The 22,607-nt window shown below is 37.2% G+C and overlaps 1 protein-coding gene across 1 annotated transcript; it reads right to left on the reverse strand.

Annotated features, from left to right (window-relative positions):
• Positions 1 to 1,121: 1,121 nt before the first annotated feature.
• Positions 1,122 to 13,208, reverse strand: LOC130811232 (uncharacterized). Its single transcript, XM_057677446.1, has 4 exons — positions 12,083 to 13,208; positions 6,480 to 6,621; positions 3,287 to 6,403; positions 1,122 to 2,406 (listed from the first exon to the last, which is right to left on the reverse strand). Exons 1-4 carry the CDS (start codon positions 12,994 to 12,996, stop codon positions 2,059 to 2,061), a joined length of 4,521 nt encoding a protein of 1,506 aa, XP_057533429.1. The 5' UTR covers positions 12,997 to 13,208; the 3' UTR covers positions 1,122 to 2,058.
• Positions 13,209 to 22,607: the final 9,399 nt, after the last annotated feature.

The following is a 22,607-nucleotide window of genomic DNA, read 5'->3' on the forward strand; positions in this document are numbered from 1 at the left end:
CAATTGCGACCTTGCTTCTTCAAATTTAAAGCTTGGAATTTGGATCTTTAATTGAGATGGTGATAGATGAAGTCAGAATTGTACAGAGTTTATGTTGGAGGGTGATCGAAAAGATTAGCTAAGAGATAAGTAAATGTAACTTATTTTCTTTAATTATATAAAATTTACTTTAATGTAGAAAAAATATTTAATATTTCTTTGCCGGTTACAGGTAACTCAACACTATTACATGACAACTAACCCAATACTTGAGTTTATTTATGGTTAACTAATATTTGAGATCATTGTAAGAAAATCATAAAAAAGTTAAATTATTTTTGATAATTTTTCCTTAGATTAATACTTGATATTAGCCTAATGGAGGTTAAGGTTTTTTTGAGAGGAAAAGGAGAGAGAAGTGAGAAGAAAGGGAAGAAATTCTCTTATTTGAAACTTCATTGTGAAGTATATTTGATCTATATTCAAATCATTCACCTTTTATTTTTTAGTTAAGTTACTTCTATTAGTTTTTATTTAGTATATTATTTTTTTGTTAATTAACATGAAAATGATAATCCTATTCATTATTAATTATTCTTATCAATTAAGAGCAAGTTTTTTGTGAAGTTTTAATCTAAAGCAAGTTTTAAAACTAAATGAACTATCCAAAAGGCTAAAATGGTGTAAAACTACAATAAATACACAATTTTGAACTAAAGAAGTTACCATGAAGAAAGATGAGGTGACAAAAATAAAAACTAAATAACAAACTAAGAACACTGAGAGTTGTCACTTCGTTTTTTGCTTATATGAGATTACAATTGATAAATGTTTAGATTGAAGTAGCTTATAGAGAAGAAGAGATGTTGTGATCAATGGGTCTTCATTTTGGAAAAATTTGAATAAAATAAGATTATTTAACAACTTAATTCCAAAAATAAGCTTCGTGAAAACTTAATTCCCAAAATAAGCGTCTGTACATCCAAACCTAGCCTTGGAGTAAATCGCTGTTACTAACAGCAAAAGACAAAAAAAAATGATAAAAATAAAAGCCATAAGTCACTGTTACTAACAGCGACTTAGGGAGTTGACCAGTCAACTCCTTAAGTCGCTGTTAGTAACAGCGACTTTAAGGTTAACTGGTCAACTTCTTAATCTCGTAGGTTGGAATGAGAAAGTAACTGAGAACTGGAAACTTAAAACGCATTAAGTCGCTGTTACTAACGACTTACAAAAAAAAATTAAAAAAATTTTTTTTTTTTTAAGTCGCTGTTAGTAACAGCGACTTACTCCAAGGCTAGGTTTGGATGTACGAACGTTTATTTTGGGAATTAAGTTTTCACGAAGCTTAGTTTTGAAATTAAGTTGTTAAAATATCTTATTTTATTCAAATTTTCTCATTTTGATCGAAGACCCCCATGGCAAAGTTTCCATTCCTACAATCAGCCAAATTGTGTGGAATGATCAGGATAATACTCTAGGAAAAGGCTTATACTATCACATGGACACAGGGCGAGTTGAATATGCCTGACTCGTTTCAGCTCATCCATTATTTCGAAAAGCCCCTAACCCGACCCATTGCACAAGCCTAACCATGTAGCAAAAATTTTCTAAAAATATTAGAGAATTAAGCAACAAAAAATAAGGTCTATAAAGTCTCACCAAAATCCCATAACCTGATCCATAATCTGAGAAACATCAAAAAGTTGATCATTATGGAAATAGTAAGAGTATATGTTACAACAGTCAAGTGTTTAATAAGAAAAGCCTACAGCCCTCCATAAGATAAGGTGGCTTCTACTTCAAATGCATAAATCTACGACATTCAACTAATTTAGCCAAGTATAAATCAGCCTAACAAACTAAATGCAGCACTATGCACAATGTTGAGTCATTTGTACTGTAATGAAAAACTTGCAAAGCAATGTTTTCCCCCTGAAATTTTACCTAGATCTTCAGCTCAAAGTAGAGCCAAATATGCGAATAAATGCATGGAAAAACTAAATCAATATACAACAGAATTACAAATTACAAACAGCGTTTGCATTTGCGGTTAACCTTACCATTAAGATGTGGGGTCTACAGATACTGTGCGGACATTCTAGCCTTGCAGGTTGGACATATAAAACCAATTGAACCAGCTTGCATTTCACAACCCAGTGAATCTTGATGAAATTCATTTCCACACCAAACACATACTGTGCTAACATGTCCAGCCATTAGAGTTGGCTTTTGATGCCAAATGGAGGACCCAAAACCTTGATCTAACTGCGTATTGAACAAGACCTTTTGGTGCCCCATTTGAGCATTTGTATCTTGTGTAGTCATAAAGCTGAATTCCATTGGTTCCACACCGGTGGATCTCAGCCCTTCGAAGCTTGAAATGTTATCAAATTTCTCATTAGCAGCATACAGATCATTCCCACCCTGAAATTTCACAACATAAATTTTCACATTACACTCTTCCGATTTTCATCACTCGTATAAATTTATGAGTTCCAAAACAGTCTCAAGTACAAGCTAGACAAATTCAAATAAGCCACCTGTTCCAAATCATAGAGGTTTTATTGACAAAACAAGCAATGACCAAAACTGGGCTGGGGTGAGTTTTGTAGCCAAGTTTAACCAAATATATGACCAAAAAAAGGCAATCTTAGCATAATCCTCCCTTCCCTCATCTTACTAAAAAAAATAGAAAACTAAATGCGAAATGAGATTAATTAGGCCCTTAGCTTTTACCAATTGTGAAATTAGACCCCATAACTTTTAATTGACGCAAATTAGCCCCATATCTTTTAACAATTGAGAAAATAGTATTCTGTCAATTGTTTAAAGGTATCAGAATGATTTGCATCAATTAAAAGTTGCGGAATTTAATTTCACAACTGTAAGAAGTTAAGGGGCTAATCAACCACATTTGCAGAAATTAGATTAGTCTAAAGTATAAACGTATAGAACACATTTAGTCGAAGAATAAAGCACCATTTTGATGTTATGCTTTAAAAATATTGTAAAGTCCAGTAACTACATTGTTTTAGCCCATAAAAGGTTTTAACACTTGATAGAGATAAAGTTCAGTAACTACATTGTTTTAGCCCATAAAAGGTTTTAACACTTGATAGAGATATAGGGCGTAGAATAAAGAATTCCCAAAGGCTGTTTTCACACAGCAAAGAATATCCAACCACTGGTGATTTGGAGGTGGACTCTTGAGTAAAGCAATGGGTTAAGGAGGATCAAAGTTCATCCTTCTTTCGTATATCATCACACAAATATACACAATAGAGGGAGGGAGGGAGAACCAGACCTTGTCTGAAAGGAAATCAAATGCTTGATAAGAGCCAGATGACTGCCCTTGGGAGGACGACGAACGCATTAAACCACCAGGCAAAATGTTCCCTTCTGTCGATCTCCACATGAAGTCAGTTGGAACACCTTGGTTAGGTTCTCCACCGCCGTTTCCAAAACCTATCATTAAGTCTTGATCTCGAGAATGTCCATGTTCATCTATTTTTGACAATCCCTGCATGGTCCCCATGTATCCCTTATTCATGTTAAAACCTGTGTGGCACGTTTGTGGGATACATGCTTTATTCAAGCCATACCTAGGCTCACATGTCTGGGGAACACTTGCTAAAGTAAGAGAATTTCCATAAGCCACCCTCTCTTGCTTAGACTCATCACTTGCATTATAACCACCAGTTTGCATGCAAAAACTTTGCTGATTTATACAGGGTTTGTTCAAGTTATATCTAGCATCACATTGCTGCTGAAGACCAACTAGGTCAAGAGTATTGCCATGAGACACCCCCTCACTTCTAGGTTCACTACTTTTGCTATACACTCCAGATTCATTATGCTGTACACCATAATATCTTTGCTCATTTATATGAACCTTGTTCAAATTAAACCCTGCATCAGAAGGTTGCTGAAGACCAACTAAATTTAGTGAATTGTTATCAGAAGCTCTCTCTTGTTGAATGAGACCCCTAGCACCATCATAGATCCCCTCCCTTCTAATTTCATTATTTTTTCTGTATACTCCAGTTTCATTATGCTGAACACCATATCTTTGCTCGTTCAGACAGACCTTATTCAAATTATATCCAGCATTAGAAGGTTGCTGAAGACCAACCAGATTACGTGTATTATTATCAGAAGCCCTCTCATGCTGAGCAACACCCCTGGCACCACCACCACCACCACCACCACCATAACCCCTGGTTTGATTATCTTCGATGGTACAGGTCTGCTGCCCCCACAGCGAAAAGGGGGATGTTTCTTCAGAAACAGGCTCATTCTGAACAGAACTCAAAAATCTTGCATTTAGTTCAGTAATACTGCCAAAATCGAAATTCAGTTTGCTAGTCCTTGAGCTGTCCATCTTATCAAGTTCAGGCAGCTGCGTTGTAGCTGTAGTGGAGGGAACATCTAAAGCATTACTCATGGAAACGTCACGCACATGTTCATTCATAGAAAGCCCAGACAGAATGCTTTTATTAACTTCTTCCTGCTTATCCTCAACAAAGTTATTAAATGCCGCCAAACAATTAGACGCATCTCTATGCGGTCGGTCATTACTAGATATTACATTAGCAGCTAAATGTCTATCATTGCTTACAGGAGGGAAAAAAAGGTCTGAGTTCATAAGTCGATCACTTTTAGGCTCTTCACATTTTCTGTTGAACAGCTCCCTTGAGCTATTTTCAAGGCTACAAGTTTGCTCAATTTCAAAACCTCCTGTCTCTCTAGAATCTACCATTTTCATATGCATAACTGTCTCAGCCTCATTAGCAATATAACCACAATCATTATCTCTGGAAAGCACAGCTGTAAAACTTTCAGATCTTTCCTGAACAATAGATCCTTCAGCATCAACTTTTGCTTCCGCATCTTCCAAACTGCACATATCAACCTCCGTCTCACTTAACATGCCAAATAGATCTTTCTCTTCATATTTCTGCATCAAAGTTGTAGTTTGATCTCCTGATGGAGAAAGAATTTCCTCACCTGTGTGAAGAACATCTGAGGATTCATCCAAGCTTCCAGGATGTTGGATATCATTTGTAGCATCAATGCCCAGATCACAAAGGCCACTCTCAGAACCAACCATATCTAAGCCTCCAGGGTGCTGGACATCATCTGCAGCATCAATGCTCAGATCAACATGGCCACTTTTAGAGCCATGCATACCTATGCTGCTACAGTGCTGGACATCATTTGCATCGTCAATGCCAACATCAAGATGGCCAATTTCAGAACCATCCATCAACCTGTCATCATCCCCAAGTTCCAGACCATCTGCAAAGAAGCTATGCTCGACAATGTTGTTCCCGAAAGATCTATCTTCACAGTTTTGCCTGTCCGAAGATGTTTCCTTATTTTGAGCAAACATCTCATTCCCAAAAACTTCTTTTTCCCTTTGCAAGTGATTTACAGACGAAAAGTTTCCATCATTTTCAAGATCTACCTGCTTGCCATCTATGTGAGAATAAGTTTCATCAATTTCCAGTTGAACATCTGAAGGGTTGCTTATTTCCAAGCCAACAGAATGAGTTGCATTTATTTTAACAATGTTCTCACCTAGCTCATCATTCACATTTTTATCCCAAGGACCAGAACAATTATCAGTATTCGTGTCAGATAAATCAACAGACCCTTTTACCTCCCTGACATAATTCTCAGAAATTTGGCCAGTTTCACCATATTTATCAGGAGATTCATTAGGTGATATATTATTACTTTTATCAGTTTTCTTGTTCAACTCAGTATGAAGATATGAATAAACTTGGCCAGTGCTATCATTTCCTAAATGTGTTTCAGCCTCACAACCAATTGCAGCCTTTCTGTCAGCCAAATTCAAATGATCTTCACTACCGACTAGAACATTAGGAGCTGAAGACACGGAAAGAACATTCATTTCAACATCTTGCACCGTCTCAGACACAGTTACCGGTACCTCCTCAGCAATAGGGATGGCAGAGATCTTTTTCTTAGTTGCCAATGTCATACCAGGGGATCCCCCAATACTCTTCACATAGTTTTTCACATGTATGCCAACATGACCGAAATAACTGCTCCTCTCATGAAATAATTTGTTACAAAACTGACATTCATACTTGCCATCTTTCATCAACAAATCTTCTTCAATAGGTGCACCAGATTTTCGTCGTTTCCTCTTGTGACATGATAAGAGATGGCTCAATAGCTCATCCTTCTCACTAAATCCAGTGGAGCATTTGTGGCACTTCAAAGCAGATGCTAACTGCACCTCTCCTGATTGAACATTTGTCACCAAGACCAGCTGCTTTTCATGATCAAGCGTTTGGGGAGTAGAAAGTGGATTCAGCCGATTTTCTAGATCACTGATTTGAGGAGAAGCAGATAATGATGGGAGCTCAATTTTGGTTACGGTATCTGTAGCCTGTAGCAAAATATAAAAATTCAGACATGAGAGAATAAAGAGAAATGCATGTGGGAAAGTATATCAATAGACTAACATTTTCAGAAACCAATTTGTTGACAACTGCTGCATCCCCAGGGCACTCGACAGCAGTTTGCTGAGGTAAATCTTCTGGGCTAGTCAGGGACAGCAAATAAGAAGAAACTTCCTTGCAGGACACAAAATATCGTCCCTTAGGACTGCATAGGATCCAGATAACATACAATGTGAGTAAAAAAGAAGGAAAACAAAAAAGAAGAAAGACTGGAGTATTCAACTATATCATCAAGATTGGAGAGTCAAAAGCCGAATAACAAACTCAAGCACAAGAGTTTTAAGGAGGGACACACCTAGACCTTAAAGGAGTATTCAACTATTCCTCGTTTGTGGACCACGATGGAATCCAGTTCAACTAATCCAAGCCCGTGATTTTTCAAGTCGGAATCATAACGGATTTGATTTCAACAAAGACCAAGTCAAGATGCATCCAAAGTCAAAGTCAAGAAGTCAAACATTAAGTGATGAGCAAGCATGTAGCGCCTAACATGAAGTTGACTACATCAAGGGGATGAGAAAAATGTGCTAAAATCTTATCTTGAACGTATAGGGATTTCAGGCAAATGATCATATATTGGACAAGTGAGGATAATATATATCTTCTGATTGATAGATTTTTGAACAAGTTCAAGAACTTCGAGTAAGACATAATACTAGCTAGGGTTGAAGAATTTGACCACCCCTAGAAACCCTAGCTCGATTTTTATCTCCTCAAACTTGAAGAATTAGTCATAGTTAGCTACTATATTATCCTATTTTGCATTTTATTTTATTTAGGAAAATAGATAGCTTGTACTTATAAATATTTAGTCCTTATCAATGAGATGACATGCGAGTTTGTGATTTATAAAATAGAGAATGTTGTCCGTGACTGGCTATATTACTCTTTCAAAACTGGGAGAGCAAAGTCATCCATGCTTTCAACCTTAAGTAAATTAATTTTGTGGTGTTTCTGTAACAGGTTTTAGTCTATTGCCCATTAATTTTGTGCTTTCATCCATGCTGTATTTGAAGTACCTCTTCCTCTTCTAAGCTTCTTAAAGTTTCAAATTTTACAGTATGTTCACTCAACCATCTTAACATGCACCTCAACTACCCTCATCATCCTACAATGACATGAAAATCTAATATTTTGCCTCATATAATAGTGGTGGTTTTACGATACTATGCCACAATATTTCCATTAACCTTATAGGCACACATCGATTGTGTAACGTTTTGATTGCAACTCTCTATGTGAGCCATCCATAGTGAACATTATGATTAACATCTTGATCAATACATCCACTCTTGTATAAAATTGAGCCAAAGTACTTGAAACACTCACTCGGAAAGAGCTTCAACATATCTAATTTTACAACACCTTTGTTATGATCTTCCCAGCCAAAAGGACATTCCATATACATTATTCTACTTCAACTAAGGCTAAAATGTTTTGAACTTAAAGCTTGCCTCCACATTTGTACTTTAGCATCTACCTTAATCTCTATTTACTCCATTAAATATAATGTCATCAACGAACATGCATTTTACAACTTCTCCCAAAATAAAATTTGTTATCTAGTCTGCTACTATTATAAAAGCAAAAAAGAAACCTTGATGTAACTAATCGTAGTTAGAAAGTTTTCAGTCGTTCCTCCATAGTCCACGTATGCTAATATTAATTCATATTTCTTCATAGATACATCGGACTATATCACAGACTTACATGGAATACCATTCTTTGATATGACCTATTAAAGTATTTCCCTTGGTGTTTTCTCATATAGATAAACGATAGCTGCGAATCACTCTATGATTGTATGGCCAAAATTGTTAAATGAAAATATCATTTATTAATATAGAATTATTCCAATAACCTTAAATAAACAAGTAGTCAAGGCGGTTTTAAATGTAATCATCTTAATAAAGGCCAAAATTTTATTTATGCTATTTACCAAACAAACTATTTATTCAAGTCAACTTAAATATTACAGCAACTTATCATATAAGGTGACTAAAACGTATAACATTGTAACACGACATGAAATCTAACTCCCAAATGACTCCCACGTTATAGAGTTGTAAGTTCGAATGATTAGGTTTTAAATATCAATCTCTCGCCTATCGCAACTCAAATATGATAAAATCGTTTATGTTATATCATAGGGTGTCTTGCTAGCACGCACACAAAGTGGCATGTACTTAACAAAATGAGCCACATCAACAAAATATTATATTTTGGCAACTACATTAAAAGCATTTTGACTCCATGCACATCAATAAAATGAAAATACGTGATGGAATTTGTGCCCAAGAATGTACCTTGAAATGAGAGTTTGATGCACTAGTCAAATTTGGTCGGGTTTGAGTTTAAATTATATTTGAATGAGTCAGAAACCCCTTAGCATGAACCCAAAGTTAAAAATCACATCCTTAACCGATCATGTCATCCTATTTCAACCCAGTTGACCCGTTAAAAGTTTTTTAATTTCATTTTTGGGTTTTAAATTAATTGCTATAAAGGTTTGTTTAAGATTTAGTATTGTGACTTTAACCTAACTCATTTTAATTCATTTACTTAATTGGATTAAAAGTGTCTACTCAAGTCCACTTATTTCAGGTTGCATTCATATTGCGTTAGGGTGCCTACACTATATGTTAATGTGAACATGTGTAATTATGAGAAGATGATTACATGAGCAAGAGTAGGCAAAGTCTTTTTTTTTTCAAAATCTTCTCAAAAACTCAAATATTTTCACAAAAAGATGTCATGTGCATCGCAACTATAAAGGACGTGAATGGCAAGTATCCAAATCAAGTAGCATAGTTTAATAGAATTCTTCTCTTAGCATTAGATAATGTTCTCATCCAAGAAATTTGTACCCATGACTAATGTGAAGAAGTAGGAAGTCCAACACCACTATGGGACATCACTATTATTATATTTCCCTTCATTAAGGAAATAGAGTGAACAAGGATTCATAAGGTCTAAGAAACCCAACTCCTCATTGCAAATAAAAGAAATCCTAAACTGAACCAAATAATAATTTTGTTTCTCAAGGGTAAGATGATAAATCTATAATTCATTCCCAAGCTAAGAAGAACAAGAAACTTAGTTTATTTCAAAATGTTGTAAAAAAGGGGCTAATAGGCTATAATCAAGAATATCCAAGTAAAAACGGTAAAAAGAATTGCATCAATACATTCAAAAAAGTTAGATAGGAGTATAAGAAGTTTAACGTTGCACTAGTAATCCATGCTTTTGTAGTAAAACTCTCACCAAACATGACATAAAACATGTCTCACTATCCACCTTTTCACACGGCACAACAACAACGCATTATTCTAACGGCTCGTTTGTTAGTCGGTATTAAATAGTAAATGATAATAGAAACTTAGTATAATTTAGGTGGGAAAATCTTTTGACAAGTTTAATAGCGATGTTTGTTCTACTTCAATCATCTCATTTTGTTCACAACATTAATTCCAATGCACAACCATTTCAAGCGATGGTATTAGGTTGTAATGAAAAAATTGTTGATAAATATTTTTTTTCATGATCAACCTTTCATGGGAGCGACATTATAAAAAAAATTACACTACAAAGCATTCTCATTATCATCATTTAGTATCAATAGTCATACGGGTCGTAAAGCCACTAACTGGCTCCTAAGAAGAATAAAGGGGTTATATATTGTGATAACAAAGAGACTGTTAGTAATTGAAAATTGCTTGCAAACATCATTTATAACTTCACATTTAAGTTTCACATAAATAAAAAGTGCACAATATCAAATGAGTCATTTTACTATAGCTTCCAATAAAATCCAAGAACTAGACTTCGATGAAAATAAACCTCTAATAAGATTTTCTTTTAGTCCAAAAATGACATTTTGAGCTTCGCAGTCAACAACTTATAATAATCTATATCCTCTTCACAAATTGATTATAATTCCAAAACTACCATCCTTTTTTCTATCACTTAAGCCTTTATCTTAGGATTTAAGAGCCATTTGCTAACTTTCACTTTCAAGATAAATTCCTAGCTCGGACTTCCCAAATTAATGTTCTCCTCACTTATGTGAACAATAGGTTTCTCACATTAAGTTGACACAATCCTCATTTCAACAAGTGGACATTGGAATTAAGTGAGAAACAAGCAATGGACTTTACCGTTTATGCATTCTTTTTCAAAGGTCTCCTACAAATGCCTCTTCAGCAATATGAACGTACACTTAAAGAACACAAGGTTGATTAGAAAGTCATGAATAGTTTCTTGTACTATACTCCCTCCTACTCATCCTAAATGTCTCATTTTCTTCTTGGGTCAAGTATTCTAAATGTCACATTTTTATTTTAAATATGTTAACTTCACCAATTTACCCTTACTAAACTTAATATTTTTACGCATTTACACTTACTTACCCCATTTTACTCCTATCAAAATTTAAAAATACAACACTCTTTCTCTTTAACATGTAATTCCATTTGACTACCTAAAAATGGTGAAAAATCAAATGTTATACTTTGGTAACTAGTATTTGAAACTTTAAAATAGTGAATTTCACTTCTAGTTTTTTTATTCAAAACCTTTAATCATAACTTATGAGTCTGTTGTTACCCAGAAAACATGATTGCAAAAATTACCAATCATTTTAGCTCAATACTCGAAGTAATATTATTAAAATACAACAAAAGCACTTAAGTAATGAGATAAAGCCTATATCCAAATCCCTAGTTCATCATCTAGTTTGGCAAAAGGTGTACAGTTCAAACTTCAAAGAAATAATGGAATAACAAGGTATTATAATTGAAAGTTGGATCATTGTCCATACAAGGTATCAAAGCTTGTATGACCAAAGATCACGTGTACAAATCCCAAATAAACCTCATTTCTAAGGTAGAATGTTAAATATCCAACTGTAGGAAGCTCATGCTGCAGCCATATAAGCACAGGACTTTAGTGTGAGGGAACATGATAAATCATATCACCAATCATTTAGACTCCAACCAAATTGCTTGATTGTTTCCATGTTCATACTAGCATTTAATTTTGATTTAGTATATCATAAAGATGCACGTTCTAAAATAAGTCAAAATCATCTACTTATAGGGGGAAACTATAATTAAAATCTAAGTCAGGATTGCATATGTTAAAGAATTGAATTAGTTTCCATCATAAAACTACTTCATAACTTCTCCTAAAAAGGCCTAATATGTACCAACTATTCCAATCATGTTTGATGAAAACTTACGATTAGGAAAAGTCTTGCACTCTACTTAATTCGACAATCCTCAGAGACTGCCAAATTCGTTAAACTAATCTTAGTTTCAAATCAGTAGTCTAGATTGAATTTGTGTCAAATATTTCTTCATTAATATATTCACTACAACTACCCATCCTCATGTTGCAGCTTAATACCATGAAATTGCCCACCACATTAGTTAATTGGATTTGTCACTCATGAACACTAGTGAACATACTAAATACTTAATGCAATCTTTCCAACAATCCCTCTTCTGAAATCAAATTCGAGTTACATAAAGAAACACCAAGAACTCAGCATCCAAATAAGAAGAACAATTTAACCACATTAAACTAAAGAAAAGAAAGAACAAAACCTTATATAGCGGCGACAAAACACCCAAGCACGACCTTGCTTCTTCTTCATAGCTATCAAAACCTTCCAACCATTAGGCAAAGCATCACCTAACAAATTAGCATCAACAATCTTTCTCTTCTTCCTTCTACTACCCCATTGTCCTTCCAAATCCGTAATAAACCCTAACAATTCCTCGGGTTTCTCCTTCCCTTCCGTTCGCTTCTGTATCTCCTCTCTATACGGATCTTCCTTCTTCCCCAACTCTCCTATATTTACTACTTCGCCATTTTTGTTAACCAACTCTTTCTCTCTCTCCCCCACCTCCTCTTCATCTACCTCGTTCTTCTTCTCCACATACAATGCAACTTTCGTAACCATTGCATTTTTTGGTTTTCGTCCTCGCTTCCGCTTCCTCTCTCCTTCAACAAAAACAACATCACCACCATTACCATCACCATTACCGCTAAGAAAAGAGTCGCTATACTCTACATTAACAGGAACAAGCGCGGAAACAGAATCATCATACTTAACCGCATTCTCGACTTCAATTTCTGCTTCATTTAGGTTTCCTCCATTGAAGAGGCTCTTAAAGAGAGAGATAATGCGAGAGTTATCAGAGTCGCCAGGAGAAAGCGAAGAATTGCGAGGTTTTGGCGCAAAATTGTTCTCCGAGGTCGTAGACGAGTTACGAGGAGCAAGACGAAGGCGAGAGTAAGTTTGTTTACGACTACCTGCGGATTCATTGAAAATAGAACGGTCGATTTTGGGAATAACGACGTCATCGCAACGACGGAGGTCGAACGAGTGAGAAGAGCAGAGAGAAAGTGCGGTGAGTTCGGATTGAGAAAGGAGACGGAGATCGACGGTTGGAATTGATTCCATGGAAAGGTGGTGGTCGGACGCTGGTGGCGATGGGCCGACGGCGGAAGCCATTGATGGTGGGTGAAGGTGAAGAATGAGGGAGGAGGGTTGGGTTTGGGTTTGTGGGAAAGTTGTTAGAATTGGAGAATTGGGATGGAGGAGAGAGAACGTGGGCTTGTGGGTGGAGTTAGTTTTGGGTCATGACAAGTATGATGGATTGTGCTTTGAAGGGGCTAGGGTTATAGATTTTGGTGTTGGGTATGAACAATCAATGACCATCTTTTCACCGTAAAACGATTTCTTTTAGAATATTGTAAAAATTAAGAAAATAATATTATTTGTATAGTATGAAAAAATGTATTATTTTTTTCCGATTTTAAAAAATCTTTCAACATGGATAATAGTTAACTCATTTAAATTTATAATGATGCATGATATATAATATTAAATCTTTTAACCCCTATATGATGAAGTTGGTAGAGAAAGCCTTATTTTAGAGTTATTAAGAAAAACGTTATTGCTAGTTACATGCTCGTCCCGAGACAAGTTGTTCTTAGTTCCACTTGTGAATCGCATGTTCAGGTCTATTTATTACTCCAACAGTTTCTATTGATGATATGGGACAAAAAATGAATCAACGACAATTTCATTTTGTTTTGTGTTATCGACTCACCATTCCTACGTTTATTGAGGATAATTTATGTTTGAATTGCAAGGTTCCCAAAATGAACAAATGGGGGATCACGATGTTCATTACTCTAGTGAGTTAGGGGTCATAATTTGGTTTGTGACAATTTAATGAACCTACGTCTAATTATACTACACACACCTAGTTTCAAATTCGTCAGAAGAGTCGATCCTACAGTAGGATGACTTGATAGCGAAGTTCAAAAACTCACATTCGAGCCTGTAAGACACAAGTCAAGGCTACACTAGAATTGGTGAAGGTGACAATAAGGGGAAATGAGAGTTTTAGGGATTATATCTTCCAATTTAACCAAGAGGCACTTCTGATAAGCAATGTAGAGTAGATTACGGCTATGCTTGCTTTCAGATCAAGTCTCATAATAGAATTGTCACAGTGCACGATCCAACGATTCGATTCCACATGGATAGTTTCGTATAAATATAAGTTAGAAATATATCATCACTATGATTATGAAAACCTTTGTACTAACTATTTCACGGTTCATAAATGATTATTAGAAATATTCCTTTAAATCAATTAAAAGATAGTCAAATAAATTGTTATTTACAACTCAAAACTTTATAGATGAACTAAAATGAACAAATATGACTAATAATCGAATATCTTATACATATCAAAACATATTTGTAGGATCTTACAAATGCACAATTTGATTATACCGGTTTTGATCACCCCTATCGATCCTAGGTATGATCTTGGTTCTAACAACCTTGCCGGTCTCACTACAGCAAGAATCTAGATCTTTGCTCAGTAGAAAGATATTGAAAACTAGAGAGAACCTTTTAAGATGGATCAATCAACACAACAAAGAGCATAGAACATGAAACACCATGTTTTTTCTACTATTGGCCCATAAGCACTTAATGGTTCACCAAATATACTAGCTTATACAATATGAGAAACCATTTTCTTATTACATTAAGGTGTTTTATAATTTATGTAAAGAATGTAATAAGATAGTGAACCAAATAAATAAAATAACCAAAGCTAATACGTATATATACACATTGAATTCACTATTTATATATCCTTTTTATGTTACATTTAATCTTATAGAGATAGAGACTGTGTTTTAATATTATCCAATCAAATATATAATATATTTCATTTTAAAACTCCATCATAAATCCAATGAGTATATTATATTTTATCTTTTATGGTATGTTTTATCCGATTCATACTTATGTATGACCTTATAAAATCGATTATAATTAGTAAACAGATCACAGTTAATCTATTGCAAAAACTAAACACCTAAATTAGTTGAATATAATCGTTGTATTTATACTCAATTATTATCTTTTAGTTAATTTAAGGACAGCTTCCTTCATCCATTTCAAAGTGGTCTCCACAAATTTGTAAGCTTTCAAGTTGATGATAAGAATAGTAAGACTATAGCACCCGTCTTGCACGACAAAACAAAATGCTACTTCCTTGAATCAATCAAACACCCATCACATAATAAGACTATAGCACCCGTCTTATGAGACATGTCTCATACATCATGGGGTTCGAATACATGATTGATTCAGATCAATTTGGTTCGATTAGCCTTTAAAAAGTGCATATTTTCTTCTTGGGTTACTTTCGATTTCAATTTGATTAATTTTAGGTTAGACCACTTTTGAACAACTGTATACATGTTGTACGTGTTGTGTGCTTTTTTCTCCTAACCTCGTCTCATCTCCCTTCTCTAATAGTGTACCATATAATTATAAATTGTAAGAAAACAGGAAATTCATTGAGTCGGATTAAAATAATGAGCATTCTTATTACTGTGCTAACCTTGGCTTTTGGAGCATTGTTTATTTTTCGTTGGCATCAAAGCGAAGGTAAGAAAGTTATCATACTATTAGAAGTTAGAACTAGTATATATATACTTTTTCCATTCCTTAAAGCTCTTCTTATTTTTTTTTTTATCGTTCCATTAGAAATAATTAACATTATTCATCATTATTTTAATACTTCTATTTTATTAGTAATTATGATCTTCACATATTTTTCAATTTTATTTTAACATTGTATATTGTTTATGGTCTCCACATATTTTCTACTAACTTTTTTTTAACATTTTTTGATAGTATTGGTTATGTTCCTGCTTGAGAAAGAACAATCAACACTCTCAACGAGGATGCAAGAGAATGTCTTTTAAAGTTCACAGTGGATATGAACTACTGGGGAGGCTTGAGTAGCGTCCTAGTTGTTTCACCGTATCTTCTCGCACAAGGTAGCGAATGAGATCGGAGAGGGGTCCTCCGAGGGTCCTCCGACGATGATTAAGTTAGTAAAGGTACTGAGAAGATTGCTGTTAAAACTCAAGAGAATATTTTGTACGGGTTTCAGTGTAAAAAGATATGTTACCCTTGACGATGCATGGCATCGTGTATTTATAATAGTGGGCCTTAGGAGAGGATCTCAAAACCCTAATGGCAATTTTGGCTTTTATCTTGATAGAATCTTTTTAGGGATCAGTGGAGAGAGAAATAGAATATCTCGTAAGCCTATGTGGCATTTGGTGATTTGCTGATCTTTGTACCATGGTCCCCACTCTGTCTTTTAGTACATTTTCCTAGGTAGGGTACGAGGTAGGTGTGGTGCCTTGTCTTATACAAGTGTTGACAACTTTTTCTGAGTACGATTGCAGTTGTCTCATGCCACGTCATTATATCCGTTGCTATCATTCTGCAAGATTAACCATCCTGCAGGTATTTATGTTCTTCTATTACTTTGCATGATTAACTATCCTACAGGTATTTGTGCTTCTTTATCGTTCTGCAGGGTAAACTATCCTGCAGGTATTTGTGCTTCTTTATCGTTCTGCAAGGTAAACCATCCTGCAGGTATTCATGTTCCTCCTTCAGGGTCTCAGGATTATGGGTCATGTGCTCCAGCACATACAATTTGCCCCTCATGCCTATTAGGTGGCAGAAGGAGTCAACAGGTCTGACTCTGTTTCATGTTCTTTCTTTTGCATGCTCTTCAGAGTTGGGTGTCTATTTTTACAAGTTTTTTATAGCACTATTCTAGTCCATGTGCTTTAGTAGTCATGCTAAAGGACATGGACAATACTTGCTCGCATCTATGTCAGGTTTGTGTTTTTAGGGTATTGTATTTCAGGGTGATATTTGCAGGGTGTTACGTTTCAGGATTATATTTGCAGGATGTTGTGTTTTAGAACGATATTTGTAGGATGTTGTGTTTCAGGACGATGTTTTGCTGGGTGTTGTTTGCAGTTCAATATGACCATCGTGTCAGGGTCTTTCGGGATTTCAGGTTGATTGGTTTTTTGTAGTTTATCTTGGGAATTACTTGGTTTTTTGTAGTTTATCTTGGGAAATGGAGGCATGGATGTGATAGCCTTTAATGATGCCCCTTTTCATAATTTAACTTGTGACGAGAATTTTTAGCTTGCTGAGGACATTTTGACACACGTTTGGTTGATTTTCTTTGATTGTCTGCAAGTAAAATCTGTACTGACGCGTGGAGCCACTTGCGCTGTACTGTTTCATTTTCCCGCCCATTTGCATTCTTTTACTTCAGTAATTTCAAATTTCTTTTAATCTTGATCGTTCATTTTCTCAACCGTTATTGTTGAGGCATTTATTGAGAAATCTATAAATACCCCTTGGTTTTCCACTTCAAAACCTTTCTCGACTTTTGAATTTGTCTTCTTTGTGATTTTGTCTTCTTTGTGTTGCTCTTCGAACGTACAGTTTTCCTTAAGACTCTTTGCTTCTCTTTTTCTTCAAGATCATGGCTAGGAAGAAGATAACTACTGTTGTTGTTAATTTGACATTTGACTTCAACTTGAATAGGTCGGACAATCATGTTCGTTGTTCATTTCCTCTGGCTCCCCCTGGTTTGGGTGAGGACTGAATAGGAGCATCTCTACTGGGACGATTCCCTCCTAGCCTCAGCGTCACTGGACTAGTCTTTTGAGGCTTCCACGACCTACAACTTACTGGAGGTGGATGAAACTGGGGGAAAGTTGCAACAGTCTGCACTTTCCTCCCAAATTTTTGACATAATGGTGGAGGGACGTCTACAATTCGTGGTAGAGGATAGGTTCCGTCTGTCATGTGATCAAGGTTACTAGTGTCGCTTGGGGGAACATGGCATGCAAGCACACCAAGTCATCGTTACCACTTCTCCATCCACTGATGTCTACATTCCGGTGAATCTGTATCACTTTATTTTTTGGCTACGGTTCCCTATGCATTGGTTTCTGCAGAGAGTTTTGTGATTTTACCAACTGTCACTGAATCAGTTAATGCCCCAGGCCACAAAGAAGATCATTTCCTTTATATGGCACTGCGAGTACATGGGTTACCCACTAACTCTAGACCTGTTTAGGTCCCTGTTCAAGATCGAGTAGGGGAGAACAAGTTGTATTACTCGGCCAAGGTAGTCAATGGGGCTATAGTGGTTTTCCTGACCTTCAGGATTTAAAACATTATTTTGACAAGACGGTGTGGGTGAGGGTCCTACTCACAACTGATAACCCCTACCGCTACAACCCTTCTATCTACCGGACCACCCTTGTACTTCATCCTCCACTCACAATGGATGAAGTCAGGAGGTTGACTCGCCTTGAGATATATGCTTTCCTCCACTTCCAAGGGTGGACAAACAAGTCTACAGGGGTGGAGTACAATCATAAGTGGCCCTGCCACGAAGCTGTGATGCGCAGGGAGCCTGCGTTGTCCTTGGTTGGGATGTCCACCTTCTGGACTTCTAGTTAGTATGATTAATCGTTGCCTTTTCTTTCCCCTCGTTATCCTGAACTCTGCTTACTCTTTTTCCCTATTATTTTCTAGCAGAATTTGGGGATCAGGTCCATTATACCAACTTGGGCATTACTCTTTCCGGGGAGTTCTTCAGGCCTGGTCCCCCTTAGTGCCCTGGAGACGGTAAGAGGAGGTTATCTAGTAATTACCAACTCTGGAACCAAATCTCCAAGGCCCCTGTTCAGATCGCTGTGGCAGACTTCCATTAACGTCTTTCTAATGACTATTATCAGGATTCGCGGATGGGCAACAGGGCGGTTGCCACCTTTGATGTAGATCAGGTGGTGCCCCCTAGAAAGCATTGCCAACTCTGTGGAGTGGGTAGGGTCCCCCACTTCTTAAGCAAGTTCTATGATGTGCCAACTTGGGTGCATCCTGACTTTGACCTCCTCTCTCAGGAGTTTTTGACAAAGCCTGAAAAGGAAGGGTTGAGGTTGTCTGCCCCGGCCGTGTCGGCTCTTCCTGCTCCTCCTCCTAAGGAGGCTAAAGGGGCACCTTCTGGGGCTCTTTCTTCTGTAGCCCCTGTCTCTTTGGAAGTGGCTGCTTTTAAAGTCTACCCCTGGCAGGAGTGAAGTAGAAGAGGAAACTGAGGGAAAACCCTCATCCTGTCGCGGGTGTGCCTCTTCTTGTTGCAGTTCCTTTTCAGGAACGCAGGGTCAAGTAGAGGCGTGACCCTGCCACAACTACTTCCAGTTCTGCGTCTTCAGGTGGTTACATTTTTAAGGTTTATGTCGACCTGCTTGTATTATCTTCTATTTGTTTTCTTATTCTTTTTTCTTCTCTTCTCAGCAGTGACTGATACAACGACGGTTGTGACTGAGGACTCCGCCAAATCAGTCCCTTCGCCTGTGGGGAATCAGTCTACCTTGGAGGTAGCCTCCGCAGCTCAAACTGGGAGTGGGGCCCTGTCAGTTGAAGTTTTTAATTTAGGGAAGTGTGTTTTCCCTAATGACGAGTTCGCCAATTTTGATTTCTTCGTCAATTTTTCAGACGACGACGACGAAGGCCTCCTGTATCCTGACTTGGCTACTGCAGGTTCGTAAGATATGCCTCAGATTTGTGTTTATTCCTTTAGTTTCTATGGTGTTCAGGACTGACTCTCCTTTCTGTGTATGGTTATACAGTTCCTATTGCAGTGATTGAGCCTGCTGTGAGCTGGCGAAGGCTATGGTAGAGGATGTGGCTCTTGAGGTCGTCACTTCTGAAGTTGCAGTCACTCCCCCTGTTTCTGCTTCTGTTTCTCCTACTGCTCCTGTCCTTGCTCCTGCTCGGATCACTCGCAAGAGGAGCCTGGGCAAGAGTAAGTCTTCAGCAGTGGCGGAGCAGAGGTCTGCTTCACTTCCTTCTCCTCTTCCTTTAGGTACATGATTGAATCTTAATCAACCAGTATTTCTCTATGAGTAGTCACTTTTCCTATGCTGATATTTACCCCTCTTTTTTTTATTAGAGAGGATATACCTAGATTCAAGACAGAATATAGGCGCTTCATCAGTGGCCAAGCCTGTCACTAACAAGGAAGTCGCCTCTCTCTTGAGGTCCAATCCTCTTGAAGAGGAGGCTTACAAGCCAATGGGGCTCCTTGTAACTAATAGGGAGGAAGTGACGGTGGCCCCCTCTCTTAGTCAAATAGAAAACGTCGTGAAACAAGTATCTTTCTTACCCTTAGCTATTTTATGTTTCCTGCTTCGACGTCTGTTTCTAACTGAGGTTTATTTTGTTTTGCAGACTCTTCGGAGTCATTTTGTCCGAGTAGGTACAGCCGTTCACGCTAAACAATTGCGCCTTCTTAAAAAGCTCAATGACTCCAGCGTCAGGAACCTTCGGACTCAGGCTGCCCTACAGCTCAGGGAAACTCAATACCAGGACTTAAAGTTTAGGTTTTCCTCAATTGTTTGGGAGGCTGAAGCTGCCAAGGATGAAGCTCTAGTGAAGCTGGGTGTTGAAAACGTTGCAAAGGACGAAGCTTATGCCAAACTAAGTGCTGAGTTGGAGGCAGTGCACGTTGCTCACCTTAAGGACGCTGCTCTTCTGGAAGAAGCTCTTAAAGAGAGAGAGCAACAGGTGAGCAGGTTCGGTCATTTTGAAGAGACCTGCTCCCAACTCAGGCTGGAGGTGAGCCAGCAGAAGGAGAATTATGAGGTCGAGCTTGAGGGTCTCAGGGCTGAGGTTCAGCGCCTAACTGAGGAAATGTCTACCTGCAAATGGGAACAGGCCGCTGTAGAATCTCAGCTCGCAACCCTGGCTTCAGGAGTCTTCCTCCTCCCTGTCAGCCAAAGCTAAGGAGGCATATGATCTTAAACGTCAAATGGCTGATCTCGAGTCTCAGCTAGAAGTAAAAGCTAAGACCATAGCTGGGCTCGAAGATCAACTTGCATACCAGCTGAAGGCTGTTTAATACCTGGTGAAGACTATTGGGCCTCCTCCTCCTGTGGGTGGGACTTTTTTAACATTCCTATCTTGTGTCCGAGCTTCAACTTCTTTATTCAAATATGCTCTTGTTAGAGCAGACACAGCTGAGAAGAGGGTTGCTGATTTAGAGGAGCAATGTAGGGGGTATCAGTCGCGTCTTTCTGAAGTAAAGAAGGTTCTTCAGGTATCTAAGCTCCAGGTTAACAAATATATTCTTCGTGCTAAAAGTCTACAGCTTGACCTGGAGGGTGCTAGGGAGGAACTTGCTGTAGCTTGATTTGCTCTTGAGCTTGCCCATAAAAATCATAAGGAGCAGATCGCAAAAGTTGCCTCTTACTATCAAAAAGATGCAGCTGTCAAAGCCAGAGTCAAGATGCTCAACGCTTGTTTTATCCAATACTCTGACTTTGATTGGAACGCTATAAGGCGACATCTCCAGGCCCCCAAGATCGAGCGTAAAGTCAATCAGCTCAGGAAGAGTGACCCTCTTCTCCAAACCCCAGGAGAAGAGTCCCCCTCTAATTGTTTCAGCGTTCAGCATCATCATTTTTTGTATTCTTTGTATTTTTGTATTCTTTGATCTGGTTGTATACATCCATTCTTTGCAGGCTTGTATACTGTAACTTGTAAACTTGTACATCTTTAATTTTTTGTAGAAAATTAAACTTGTATATTGCAACTTGTAAATTTGTATGCTGTAACTTTTGCAGAAATGATAAGTTGATTTCTTCCTTCTATTCTTCGTTCTGCTGTCGAAGTTTTTATTCCTTTCTTATGCTTTTATATTCCTGTTAAACAATTGTTATAGTGTTGGAGTATACCCCGTAGCTTATGTGTTTTAGGCTTTTGTCTAAGGGATATGAGCTAGTTTTGCAGCTATTCATTATTACTATCTCCCTTAAGAGGTATAACCTGTATTTGCTAACTGCGACTTCGTATAACTGTAGTCTGGACAGGTCGAGTTGATGTGTGATCCCTTATTCCAAACCTCTTTCCCGTTTTATAAAATTATTAGTCATTTTAAGAGTGTAAGGTGTTAGGAATTGTTTTTTGTCTGTTTGGGATCTAGAACAACCTCTTCAAGGTATAAAAGATCTGTCCTGAAGAGTTTTGACACAAAGATTATTAGCCTTTACTATTTGGATTCTAAGATATTCTCTTCAGGGTATTAAAATGACTTTCCTGTTGAGATTCTTGATCCAAGAATTGGCGAAAGCCTGTTTAGGGCAAGAGTTAACCTTACCAGGGCATTAGATAGCTTTCCTGTTAAATTCAAGTCCTAAGAAGAATGAGCCAGAATTACACTAAACTTTTGGCGTTGAACTGATTTGATGGTAATCAGGGATCCTAGTATCTCTCTTAACTGAAAAGCTTTTGTTTTCATGGTTGAGGTAACAGATTTCATTGATCAGGATCTTATGTTGATCGACCTCTTTGAATTGTTACCTTTAGATTCTCGAAGTTGAGAGAGATCCGCAGGTAGTATAAATGTTTTCAATACAGTTACATACAAAGTCAACTTGATTTATCAAAAGGTCAAAAAGACCATATTCAATATAAGAGAGAAATCTAGATTACAGTGAAACTACACATAATACTTCTTCAGGATTCTAGAATTCCAATTATACCTGAATTCTTCTTGGCCAAGCTTTTTCAGTTTGTAGGCTCCATGACCCAAAACTTGAGTTACAATGTAGGGACCTTCCCAAGTTTCAGAAAGTTTCCTTTGATCTCGAATTTGTGCAGCTTGGGCATATCTCAGGACTAGATCTCCCACT

This window comes from Amaranthus tricolor, chromosome 4, assembly GCF_026212465.1.
Source record: "Amaranthus tricolor cultivar Red isolate AtriRed21 chromosome 4, ASM2621246v1, whole genome shotgun sequence".
In the NCBI taxonomy this organism is placed as follows: Eukaryota; Viridiplantae; Streptophyta; class Magnoliopsida; order Caryophyllales; family Amaranthaceae; genus Amaranthus; species Amaranthus tricolor.